Genomic DNA, 14118 nt, shown 5'->3' with positions numbered 1-14118 from the left:
GGCCCACGATTTGTCCACCCCCACAACACCCCAACACCTCCCTCCATGCCCAACCTTTTCCTTGTGATTTTTGCCTCCCTCCAAATGACTATTCCAACCCTCCTCCAACCCCCAGTGCTTTCTGGCTGCCAGGGCAATCCACAATTGCATCGTTTTACTGATGGCTTTCACGCTTAACATCCAGCCAGCCTCTCAATCTGGTTCCCTGCAGGGCTGGAAACTTAATTTTAAAGAAATAACATTGAGATTCTGCCATTAAATTTGCCAGGACCTCTGCATTCCTGGGATTTTCTGGTCAGCCGCCTCACCTGCTCCTAGCAAACATGCTCGTTCACTCCCCACCTCACTGTAAATATTTGGGCCTTCTCTTTCTTCTGAAGGGATTCAGAAATATATACAGGGAGGGTGTGCAACCTCTGGGAGGGAGTGTGCTGGATCTTCAGAAACAAACTTTTACTGTCTCATTGACCACCTTTATCATGGTCAGAACATCACCTGCAATAACTTCTCTCCCTGCTCCTGCACTATTATGTCTGTTATCCTCCAAGGATCTATATTTGGACCCTTCCTATTTCACATCAACATGCTTCCCCTCAGCAAAATCATCGGGAAATGCAGCGCCAGTTTTCAAGTGTATGCTAACAACATTGAGGTCTACCCCACCACCTCCTCTTTCGACTCCCATGTCATTAAATTATCAGCCTACTTGTCCAACAATCAGTACAAGATGAGCAGAAATTTCCTTAAATTAAATATTGGCAAGACCGAAGCAATTGCCTTCAAACTCTATTTGCTAACAACCAGCTACATCCCTCTCCCTGGCAAATGTCTAAGGCTGAATCAGATTTGCAACCTTGGCATTTCATTTGACCCCAAGATGAGCTTCTGACCACAAATCAGCACCATCACTCAGACTGCCCATTTCCACCTTGTCAAGTTGCCTGACTCCACGCTATGCCTCAGCTCATCTGTTGCCAGAACTTTCATTCTTGCCTTTGTCACCTCTGTTCCAATGCAGTCCTGGCTATCCAGCCTGCCACTATCTACCCTCCGTAAACTTGAAACCGTCCAAAACACTGGTTGTCTATGTTCTTAGTCACATGAAGTCCTGTTTACCCATTACCCCTGTGCTCATTGACCTAAATTAGCTCCCAGTTAAGCAAAGCCTCGATTTTAAAATTTTCATCCTTGTTTTCAAATCCTCCCATGGCCTTGCCTATCCATATCTCTATAATCGCTTCCAGCCCCACAACTTTCCGTGATAGCCACACTGCTCTAATTCTGGCCTCATGAGCAGCCCGATTTTAATCGTTCCACCATTGGAGGTTGTGCCTTCAGTTGCCTAGACCCTAAGTTCTGGAATTCTCTCCCTCCACCTCCCCACTCTCTACTTCTCTTATCGTCTTTAAGACACTCCTTAAAACTTACCTCCTTGATCAAGCATTTGGACATCTGCTGTCACATTGTTTTATGTGGCTTGGTGTCAACTTTTCCTTTATAATGCACCTATGAGGCATCTTGGGATGTTCAATTATGCTAAAAGTGCTACATAATTGCAAGTTGTTTAAGTTGTTGTTGTTGTTTATAACAAGATAGAAAAATCCATCAATTCTTTTTAAAATCTTTAGGGGCCCAATGTGCTAAAAGGACTGGGATAAGTTCTACCAATGGAAAGCCAACATGCCTGCCCTCACTTAACATTCTGGTCCACTGCACGTTCACCAGGTTGGGGGTGAGAAAGTCCCTGGTCTGAGAGTTCTGTCCCTCAGCCACACCACTTCTTGACATATGGAACTCTGTTTTTGACAAATAGAATTGGACACTATCAGGGCATGCTGGGACCTGGATTTCTACTTAATTTCCAGCCCCTGTGCCACATGGTAGGAATGTGTTGGAAGCCATTGATTTAAAGCTCCTATTTATATATTGAAGTTGTCGCTGCAGCATGACACATGATTGAAGCAGACATATGTAGTACAATCCTGAAAACTGCAAGACTGAAAGAAAAAAATGCATATGTTAGAAATTAGAATAAGAAAAGAAAATGCTGCCAATAGGTCCTTCAGCTTTTGGAAAGAGAACTGATGGGTGTAGATCCTTCATCAGAACTGGACTTTGAGAGGTTATTGAACATGCCTCGCACTCAACTTTTAGCTGCTACTCTTCCCTCCCTCTTTGTCACATTTAGTCTCATAAAGGGACTTGCTTTTTTCCCAGTACCTAGTTCTGATGAAGGGGTTACACCCAAAACCTTAAACTGTATTTTCTCTTTACAGATGCTGATGGAGCTGCTTTGTATTTCCAGTGTTTTTTTGCTTTGATGTCTAAACACTCAGATCATAGGCAATGAAGACAAAAAGAATATAAATGAGACTTGAATATAGTTGCAGTTATTTTGAGCTCCTCTCATGTGTGGAACATGATGGAAAATACCATTGATCATGTCATTAGCTTCAGCACAGATAAGAGCAAGGGAAAATATATTGATTTTGAGCTGACTTTAAATTTATGAGGCTGAAATTGAATAATAAATTGGGATATATGCAATTTTTGTGATGAAGGTGAAGCTCATTTAGTGTGCTCCTTATTAATCTAGCATAGGATTTTCACATTTTGTGAAGAAAATATTCCTCACAGAATTGCTAGTTGCTAATGCATACTTCAATTTCATTTTTAGCCCCCGAGAAGCTATTTTTTTGCCATGTTACCTCAGAAAACACTCCCTAGTCTCTCTCATAGTCACTTCTTGTGCACCTCATCCAGCAATATTGAGTGTGACATTCATTTCCTCTTAGGCGAATGTAAGAATAATGTAATGAAACTATGCATGTGAAGAAATATAATCCAGAGCTGTAGAACTCCTTCCAAACACCATCAGGTGTTTATATTTCTTCAAGAAATTCCTGGAAAATTTGGAATTTTGCATTAAATATTGTAACCTTGCTCAAGGTTAAATACTGTTTTGCTTCACAATTGATCAGCCTTTCACCTAAAAAAATAAATTTGCATTGATCCATAAACATCCAGAACATTACTTTCCTGAAAGCTTCAGCTCTTCCTTCGACCAACTGAGCTATCAAAGGAAAGCACTTTCTTCCTCCAATGCCCTCTTCAGTTCACAGAAAAAAAATACCCTCTCCTTTTAGCACAGAGATACTCTCACTCCTTGACTATAAGATAATTATAGGTGAGGAGGATCATACAGCTCGGTTTAATCCATCCACCTCGAAGACCCTGGGCGGAATCTTGTGGAGGCTGGAGAGCAGGCCAGAATCCTGCATCATCTCTTTTCAAGAAGGCCTGCTGCACCTAGTACTACTCAGGTAGCTAACAGGCCTATGGCGGGACATCCCCAGGGTCAAAGATCCTGGGGTGGAAGTCCTGCATGCCAAGAGCTGGTGACTCATCAGAGACCGGCATCGTTTCTGTACTCAGCAGTGGCACCAGGGAGGCGGCGGCTGCTGCTGATACAACGCTATCCCGAGGAGGGACCCAGGCACAGGTGAGCAATGGTGGGCGAAGCTGTTGGGGGTCATGGGGGGTTCGGCAGCAAGGGTGGCGGGTGGCTCTCAGCATGCCTCCCCTTCCCGATGCTGAGCCCTTCGATCAGACACTGATTGTCTTTGAGCTAGGGCCCCTCCCTTCTCAGAGCTTGCAAGCAAACACACCGGGATTTGCTTGTTGTGCTTCCCACATGGTGAACCCCACCACCTGCTGCTGAGTTAATGTTAGTGGCGGCAAAATGAGGCTCTTAAGTTGGCAAGGGGTGGGAAGGCCATCCAAGGGCCCCTGCCACCAAACTCACCACCGAGAAGGGCCTAAGAATTTGTCCCCAATGTCTCCCTTACAGCAGCATTTAATTGTTTCTTAAATGATTGCAGGGTTTTTGTCTCCATTTCTCTATCTGGAAGTGTTGATTACTCTTTGTGTGAAAAAGAACCTTCTGATATCAGTGTTAAATGTACATTTTGGTAGTTTGAACTTGTGCACCTTTCATTATGCTTATAATTTAAAGTAACATTTTGGATTTACCTCTTCCATATCTTTAACTATCTTGTGTACTTCTATAAAGCTGCCTCAAGTGCTTCCTTTACAGGCTCCCTCGACTGTCCCCTCATAACTAAACCTCTTCCATTAGGGTCAGCCTCATGGCTCTTCTCTGAAATGCTTTCAATGCTTTAATGTCTCCCTTGTTTCTCAATGATCAAAGTCAGACCTGATGATCTTTCTACCACCAATTCTAGCTAAAATTTATGACGCTGCTACTTCCCACTAGGAAAGGATCTGTGCAGTTTATAGGAATTCCTAATCTATTGCAACATGAGGAATTGTTACTTGTTACACTTGCTGAACATATTCTTCATGTTAGATTGAAGCTGTTTGGATTGTGAAGACTGGAAAACTGGCAGATATTAAAAATTGAGTTATTTCACTCAGGACACAAAGTTATATATGATAAAGTTTAGCTGTGAAAATTACTGTGCAACTTAATCAACACGTGAAAATTGCCCCTTTAACATATGGTGGAAGAGAGAAACACCATGAGGATACTGTACGAGCAGCTCAGAACTGATGTTGGACCAAATCATTCAAACATCAGGTGATTTTTGAATGTCTAAGTGACTAGTTCCTTATTTTGTTTCATTTAATTTGAATTGCAGGAAACCAACCGGCTCCACTCGGATCAGTGGAAGGGTTTAATCCAAACAAGAGGAAATGGGAAAGTCTACCAGCAATGAACACCCCACGCTGCTCTTGTTCCAGTCTGCAAACTGACAACATGCTTTTTGTGATCGGTGGTGTAGCACAGGGACCCAGTAATGCTGTGGAGGCCTTGTGTGACCGAGAGAGTATCTGAACACGCTGAAACTCTGAAATCTAGGGGTGGGGCTCAGTGATTACTGAAGAACTTATAGAATTGTTTGAAGATTCTGGTAAAGAATCTCACTGTTGTCAGTGAAAGCTATTAAAAAAATAACTTGCGATACAAAGACATACAAGAAAAATTTAAACTCAAGGGTGATGCTTTGTCTTAGAACAATTTAGCTCTAACTTTGTATTGGTTTAAACCTAATGTAGTAAACCAAGGATTATGGAGTACTGATACAACTTTTAGACAGACCAGAAAGTGAATATAAAGGTCTCCTAGTTCATTTCACTAACTGTGATACTAACTTTCAGTGGAAGATACTCATCAATGGGTTAATAATACAAAGAATTCAAGATGGGCTCAAGAGATTGTATCCAATCACTGATTCTATCAACTTCACTTTCCAGTCCAAATTGGTTTATAGAAAGGAAACTTGGGTAAGAATTCCACGGTTTTCGTGGCATCCCCCTGTATCCAGTAATAGGCATCATTCTCCGTCCAAAGGATAAACTCTGAAGATTTGAAGTCAAAAGGAAATGTCAAAACTTTGATATAGAAATGTAAGGGCCACTTAACAGCACTCTATGTCAGATTAGGGTTAGAGTTAGTAGTAGGACTATGAAGTTGAGGATGTTCAAGGATCGCCCCAGGTTAAGATTGTTGTTGTTAGAAAGGTTGCAGCAAGATCTTTCCCAACAGTTTACATTATTACAGGTAGAATCTGGTAGTTTAACAACTCATTCTAGATATATATTAAATGAGGATTGAAAACAATCCCTGTGATATTCCTGTATTAATGCCACACAAAGTGCTGTAAGGTTTTTACAGTAGTGTTGAACTAGTGTCAGTGCTGTAACATTCCTGGAGTCATGTTTTAACACTGTAAGTGATGTTTCTTTAATAATGTCACATCAGTGTAAGCAATCTAGAGTAATGTTGCATTAATACAAGTGAAGTCATATAGTTATGCTACTCAAGTCTAAGCACAGAACATTTCAACAGGATTGCCGCTCATGACATAAGAGCTGCTAGTACTATAATATTCTAGCAAAAGTCTTACATCAAATTAGGTTCTCTAATGATCTTGAACTGCAAAGCTACCAAGTGCTGTGAAGTCCCTGTGTCAGTTCAACACCAATGTTCATAATGTTCCTTTACTTGGTACCAATTCAAGTGCTTTAAGTATCCTTGGGTAGGGTCATACAGAATAAGTGATTTTCCTATGGTGGTTAACACATTCGTGAAATTTGTACAGTAGTGGTGCATTAGTACTGTTATGATCCCAGCTGATGTTACCACCAGACAAGCCTGAACCCAGGGTGGAACCCTGCTTGATAGATCCTAACTTTTATTTGTTTGTTTAGATATGTGGAGAGTAGCTACCGAGCAGAGCCACAGGAGTCAGCTGAAATAAAAACTAATATTCAACAAGAAAGTATTAATTATATTACAATACTCCTTCACCCACAACTCTACCTTTACAGATATATACTGATTGTAAGGGTAGCACAAGTTACAAAAATTTTCTTATATTCTAATGAGCACAGTAAGTACACAGCCCATGTAAACCAATTGGCAACCTGTAGTCAGCACACCACACTCTGACACCAAGTGACAGATGCCACCTCAACCAGATGTTATGGATTCTCCTCAAATCCCCCCTGATGCTTGTTAAACCATGAGCCAATTAATGTCATTGTACTCCATCTTTCATACAAGGGTTTCCAATCTCCCCTCTCCAAGGACTCGCTTTGGAACCTTCTCCCAAACCAACATTTTGTTTCAGACGCCTCCAGGGTTCACCTCCAGGATTTTGAACTCTCTTTCTGATGTTCCTTTCCCCTGGGTCACCACATGCATTCAAGCTTTCTTCCATGCACTCTCACTCACTGATTCAGCCATCAACAATACACCACTGCTTCACATGCCCATAGCAAAAGTTATAAACCTTCAGTTGTCCCTTTGGACCTTCTGGCCTCTCGCTTTAAATCTGCTTCCTTTAAACTTGAAGCTTGGAGCCTTCCTCTCTGCTCCTTACTTTCACTTCCACAGATCAGGACCTTTCCCAGGTTCCTGTCCTTCCTTTGACCAGAAGGTCTTCTTGGGACTTTCTCCTGTTCCACTCCCCTGGATTTGGGAACTTTCTTCTTTAGCTTGGGACTTGCTATCTATCCCCTTTGCTCCAGTCTCTCTGGCAGCTACTTTCAATCAACGTTAGCTTGGGACTGGCTATCTGCCTCTTCTAGGTTGCTTCTGCCTGGCAGCTGCTCCCAACTGAACTCAAAACTGCTGTTTTTTTTCTTTAGTTTTTCTGTGTGTGTGTGTGTGTGTGTGTGTGGTGGGAAGTGGGGGTGGGGGGGGTGCCTGCATCTCTGGATCCCTGTTGCTAGGCATCAGCCCATTTTTTCTACTCTCATGTTTGCTCAACTTTGCTTAGGGCAGAATTTTACGTCCCAAGGGCGGGCGCATGCCTGACCAGATTGGGCGTAAAATAGCGTGCGATGATGTCGGGCGAGCATCCCAACGTTATCGCGCACTCGCACGATATTTCGGTCAGTGGGCAACCTGCCCGCCAACAATTAAGCAAATTATGGCCCTTAATCAAGTAATTGAAAGCAGATTTTCGCTGCCTGTCTGACCTTACAGTTGGCGGGCGAGCGAATCAGCCAGGCGGCCTTTGGATTTTTCATGAAAACCTTGTCCATGGGCAGGATGAGGTTTCCAACAGTAATTTTTTAAACAATTAAATTTTTTAGACATAATTTTTATTTTGTTTCTGATATTGTTACAGAGCTCTATGTCGGGACATGTTTTTAACGTTTTTAAAGTCTTTCTTTTTGATTGTACAATTCTTCAGCTCCGAGGCAGCTCACTGCCTTCAGGGAGCTTTCAGTGCGCGGTTCCCCGCACATACGCAGACTCCTCCTGCCCCCCACCCTAGCAGTGCTGAGCTTCTCAGTCAGGGCCCAATCATGGTCGGCGGACCATTTTGCGGTCACTCCCAGGCCGCCCGGCGACCGGAAAATCCTGCCCTTAGAGTCATAAAACTCATTAGAAATGCAGGCACATTTTAAATTGATACTAAAACTCAACTTGACCTTTTCTTAACACACAAGTATAAAAATACAAATCAACCTTAAATTTTAAAACTAAAACTCATTCCTAACGCCCACAAATACAGATGTAGCTTAATGAAACTGTCTCTATTTCCAAACAGTACTAACATTTTATCTATCCTGCACTCGTATTGAAACCATATGGTCACTGTGAGAGTCCTACAATAATTCTATTACCAATTTACAATCCTATAGTGCCATCGGTACCACTATAGGACAAGTTCATAATGTACCACTGGAAGTAAAGATGTTATAGCCACCAGGTTGAACCTTGTTATGTTCTTTCTTGTTGAGTTTACATGTGGAGCAGCAGAAATAATCATAGTTCAGAGCCTCAGATTTTTGCTCTGTTCCAGCTCCATTGCCTCCACCATCATCCCCTAAGATCTTACATTAGAGTAATTAATTGATTCCATTATAACATACTGAAACAACACAATGTACAGAACGAAATCCTAGACTCTTGCCTAATTGTAGAATAGTAGCAGAATGCCTGATTGCTTTTAAACAGTGTAATCTGGTTGGGGTGAGCGAGGTGGTATTACTTACTGTGTCCCACACATGGCAGCAGGTTAATATAGAACAGGGGCAATGGTTTTCTGCAGAGGTGTCACACCAGTCTAAGGAATGTTAGATAATATTGTTAAAGGGAGTCTCCTTCTGCAATGCCACTCCTGTATAAATATGGTTTTTTTTTAAGCAGTACCACTCCAACAATCTATCACATGGTTATGTTGTTGCATTTCAAATACTGAGAAGTTCCATTAACAGAATTACTGTAGTGGTTCATGAACTAGTGTTGCCTCATGATTTCCTTATAGAATAATCACCCTAGTGCATTATCTGTGCCTTTCTTATGGTGGCCTTGCTTCAGTGTGGGTGATGTTCTTATGGACCATTATCCCAGCCCAATTCTGGTGAGCTTCCTATAGTAAAATTAAATCAATTTGGTCACCATGTGGCTCCTATAATAGTGTGACACCAATATCATTGAGATATCTGTTGAATTCTTGCACTAGTGTAAGAAAGATGAGTTATGTTGCTCCATCTGATTATGGTAATGTGACTTTAGCACAGCATATAATGCAAATTAGGGGGAGATGGTTGTAAAGTGGTAATGTAACTGGAATAGTAATCCAGAGGTCTAGGCAAATTTTCTGTGGGCATGGGTTCAAATCCTATGGCAGCTGGTGGAATTTGAATTCAATTAATAAAATCTGGAATTGAGAACTAGTCTCAGTAAGGGTGACCAGGAAATTATCATTGATTGTTGTAAAAACTCTTCTGGCTAATGTCCTTTAGGAAAGGAAATATGCCTTCCTTATCTGATCCAGCCTACATATGACTTCAGACGCACAGTAATGTGGCCTCTGAAATGGCCTAGCAAGCCACTCAGTTCAAGGGCAATTGGGGATGGGCAACAAATGCTGGCCTTGTCACTGATGCCCACATCCCATGAAAGAATTTTTAAAAATAAAGATTCCAATAATAATGAAACACCAGAGTACTTGATAAGATATTTTAACTGTTACAAAAGAGTTGGAGGTTCCTATAGCGATGCCAGCCTGAACAAGATTCATTCAATAGTGTTGCATCAATGGGAGCAATGCATATTTCTATACTAGGGCACCTTCTAACAAGTCTATGAGGCCTGGCATCAGTGTAAATGAAGTGTGACTATTGTAGCCAATCAGTGTGAACATACAAACATACAAATTAGGAGCAGGAGCCTGCTCCCGCCATTCAAGGGTGAGTGAGGAGTATACAATAGTACAGTATTAATATTCTCTCGAGGTGCCACACCTATATAATTGAAGTGCTTGTGGTAGCAGCAGATAGTCATGAACACTATAATTTTCCTGTATTTATATCTCTCCACTTTAAGTTTCTTAGAGTGTAGTCACCCCAGTTCAAGTGAGTAACCTGCAAAACAGCACTGTGATATTCCTAATGTAGTTCAACAAAGTTGGAGAGAGGTTTCTATAGTATTACTACACCTGTATGAGTGAGATTCTTGTAGTTGTGTTGCCCCAATATTAGTAAAGTTCTTATCATACTGCTGAACCTGTTGGAAAACCATGATGTTTCTATGGTAGTTCCGAACAACCATACATGAATCTTATGATAATATCACTCAGTCAAAATGTGTGAGGTCCTTATACTAATGATGTAGCACTATAAATGAGGACACAATTCAAAAATGTTTTCCTTTATCTTGCTCATGCAAATTTGAATGAGAGCTTGATTATCTACACATTTGAAAGAGAGGCTGCCAAAAAATTATATATTTCAGCGTTAGCAATGAATAACTTACACAAAATATCTGATATTTATGGAAATATGAACACAAACAATAAAAAGGCAAATCACCTTTGGCTACGTAAACTGTTTAATGGCATTTCTTCTTTGTCCATTATACATTATGCATCAACCTAATAGACAACAGGAGGAATAATTAAAGAGACACTGTCTCTTCAAAGTAATGTAGTTCACCCTTCTTGCATTATGCAAGTATTAAAGTGTAAATTTTCTGTTCCTTCTTTTGCATTATGAAGTTAATATACAAACATAATTCAAAAGATTCCTCATTACAATATAACTATGGCCAGGATTTCCCAGTCAGCGAGCAGGGGAGCGGGGCCCACCTCATTTCAATTTTCAGATCGGCAGGGGCTTAGCTGAATCAACTGTGCACCCGCCGACCTGTCAATGGCCTGTTGAGGCCATTGACAAAGTAATTAATGGACTTGCCCATTGGCGGACAGGCCAGGAGCCCTGTCGGGCATTGGAAAAAGCATGAAACCTCATCCATGGGCGGGATGAGGTTTCATCTAGGTTTTTAAAAATTTAGTAAAAGTGTAACTAAAAGTGTTGGACATGTTCCAACTCATGTGACAGTGTCACATGTGGAGACGTCAGGGAAATTTTTTTCTGTTTTTAACATTTTTTAATGTGGAGCCGATCTACCTGAGGCAGCACTTAGCCTCAGGGAGATGAGTGTGCCCTTTTGCGCGTATGCATGAAAGAGTGCACTCTCGGCTTGGGGAATCCCCTCCCCTGCCTGCACAGGGAGCCATAGCGCTTCCTTGTGGACGTCACGCTGGGCGGGCCACGTAAAATGGCGCAACATCCCAATCGGAGGCATGCCCACTCCTGAACTTCCTCCCCCCGCCCCCCCCCCCCCCCCCCCCCCCCCCCCCCAACGGGGGGGATAATTCTGCCCTATGTAACTCCAATAACTGTTTCATCGCATTAAGTGACTTGATCAATTGATACGTTTTGGCACATAGCTTTATTGTGATTCTTTTTTTACTTTAACTCTGTGCAATAAAGTCTATGGGTGACATTAATGCTGATGATAGGGGTTTTGCACTCTTGCACTGAAGAGCTGGCAAGAGTTCACATTGCCTTCCTTTTGAGAAGGCCTGTTGCATTATGTACCAACCAGGCTCTTAAATGGACAGCAGTGGGCCTTCCCTGAGATCAAGAGCCCTGGGGGCAGAAGTCCCACCCCTGAAAATGGTGGGCCAATGAGAGGCTGCCAGCTTTGCATCGCAGGCAGCGCTGGGGGTGTGATGGCTGTTGCCGGTCATGCACCCACCAGAGGCCCATGAACCCCAGGCCAAAGGTGAGTGAGGACAGTTTGGGGGTCATGAGGGGTTGGGGGGCAGGGGAGAGAGGTTGGCAACAAGGGCTTTGTGGTGATCTTACTGAGAGCCACACCCTCCTCCCGATGCTAGATCCTTCCATCAGGCACCGAGTGTCTTTGAATGGGGGACACCCCTTATGCCTTTCGGGCTTCCTGCACAGCAAGTCCCTGACCCACCAGTGGGATGAGGCCGAGCACTAATTTCTCACTTAAGGGTTCCTCAAATGGCAGCAAGGCAGGAAGTCCATCAACGAGCCTTCCCACCCCTGATTTAATCAGGGCAGAGGCAGGAAGGTGATGAGATCCCCACCCGCCATCTTCCTATCCAATTAAATACCCACCAACCTCCAAACTTATCTTGGGGTGGGAATTAAAGGAAGGTAACCTGCTACTCCTACCTGACCTCTGCAAATGTGATTCCAGTCCCACACTGTATGGTTGATTCTTAATGCCCTTTAAAATGGTTCAACAAGCTACTCAGTTTGTAAACAACCACTATTTGAAGACCCAAGGCCACTTAGTGCAAATCAGGATGGGCAACATTTGCGGCCCTATCACCTTACCCACACTTTTGAGCAAACTAAAGGATTGAAAATTTCTGAGATTTATTATTGGATCTTCCCATTCACTGATGCGTTCAGGAGCTATAAGGCACATTTTACTCTCTATCAGAATGTTCCCCATATCCTCAATCATATTATATACTTTCAATCATACTGTTCCCAGTTGCATACCCACTATCATATTATTCTCCACTGTGTACAATTTATCATATTGACCCTAAACCCCAACCTGTGCTCTCAGCCTCCTACTGTGTATTCTCCATCATGTTGTTCTCCACTGTTTATCCTCTATCATGTTGTTCTCTATTGCGTACCTTCTATCATATTGCTCCCCACCATCTATCCTCTATCACATTGGCCCCCCCACCCCCACAATGTGTCCTCTATCATATTGTCCCCTCACTATTTACCCTCTAACACAGTGTCCATCGCAGTATACCCTCTATCACATTGTTCTCCACTATGTACCCTCCATCATATTCTTTTCAACTGTGTACCCTTTATCACATTGCTTCCCATTGTGTACCCTCTATAACATTGCTCCACACTTCATTCTCAAGGGCAGCTAGGGATAGGCAATAAATGCTGGCCCAGCCAGCAAAGCCCACATCCCGAGAATGAATTTTTAAAAAATTTCTCTATTACACTGTTTCCTATTTTATATCCTCTATCACACTATTCTTTATAGCACATATTCTATCACCCAGTTCCCACTCTATACTATCTATTACACTGCTCCCAGATGTGTATCCTTTGTCACACTCTTAACCCACTGTGTACCACTATATTGTTGGCTGCTGGATACTTTCAATTTCACTGTCTCAATAATATCTGAAATAATGAAATGTATGAGAGCTCTTGAAGGACTTGAAACTGCTAAATAGTCCTCCAAGAGAATACCAATTGACTACAGATGCTGTTCACAACGTGATATTATGTTAAATATCTATAGTGTAACAGTAAACAGAGAGTGTTATCTATCCTGTTGGCTAGTGTCCACAAAGATGCTTCATTCACAGCTGCTAGATAGCAATCGATGTAGCTTTGGGGAGGGGGAACACATAGCATATGCAGTGAGTAGCACTAGGAACATCCAGCTAAGCAATTGTCACTTTACATTAATTAGACATTTAGAAGGATTCCTGGAGAGATCAGACCATAGTAAAAGTGGCATTATACACGTGCTATTCATCACCGAAACTTAAAAGAGAACAGACAAAATAATTTCTGAGTTCTGTTCCCACACTGACAGGGCAAAGAGAAATCTGAATTCTAAACTGATATAGAGCAAAAAGTTCAACTCGTGTGCTGACATTTTTATTCAATGAATTTGCAGCCAATTTGTAATGTATGAATGTTGCCTCTTGAGAATATGTCAATTACCTAGATTCAGCACCTGACAGACCCTTCCATCTAAATCCATTCTATCCAGAATGTTTGATAGGGATGACTAACTGTACAAGCCACTATTCTGAAATCATAGGTATGACCTGAATTCATGGCTGGTTATTTCTACTACATGATGCAAAAGCTCTTCCAGGAACATATACAGTGACACTCATGAGAACAAGAGGATAAGTTAAGGAGGGGGATATCTGAAAGAAAAGTTTCTGTTTAGCAGTGTAATGACTGCAATCTTAATTGTATATTGTTCACTGCACAAATTATTAATGCCATTCTGCATGGCTATGATCTGCTGGTGGAAAGAAGCTGTCCTTGAAGAGGCTGAGTTACAACACCCTGTTTTACGCAGGTAATGCATCATCAATATTCACTTTACAATCGATTTCCCTTTCTTCGCATATTGACAAGATGTGAATAGCTAAATCATATAGTTGATAACACTTTATTGAAAACAATCTAGATAATAGGTACACAAATCACAGAGTAGATCACAGATTATCTTAATTAATAGATAAT

General features: G+C 41.9%; 1 protein-coding gene across 1 annotated transcript in view; it reads left to right on the top strand.

The window, feature by feature from the left end:
- Nucleotides 1–5040, top strand: part of klhdc8b (kelch domain containing 8B) — a 129999-nt gene extending 124959 nt beyond the window's left edge. The window contains exon 6 of the mRNA XM_041191980.1: nucleotides 4662–5040. Within this exon, the coding sequence (XP_041047914.1) occupies nucleotides 4662–4858 (197 nt within the window). The 3' untranslated portion in view covers nucleotides 4859–5040. The remainder of the gene's footprint in view (nucleotides 1–4661) is intronic.
- The last annotated feature ends 9078 nt before the right edge of the window (nucleotides 5041–14118 follow it).

Source organism: Carcharodon carcharias, chromosome 7, assembly GCF_017639515.1.
Source record: "Carcharodon carcharias isolate sCarCar2 chromosome 7, sCarCar2.pri, whole genome shotgun sequence".
Lineage (NCBI taxonomy): Eukaryota > Metazoa > Chordata > Chondrichthyes > Lamniformes > Lamnidae > Carcharodon > Carcharodon carcharias.
This window is presented reverse-complemented; position numbering and strand designations above follow the sequence as displayed.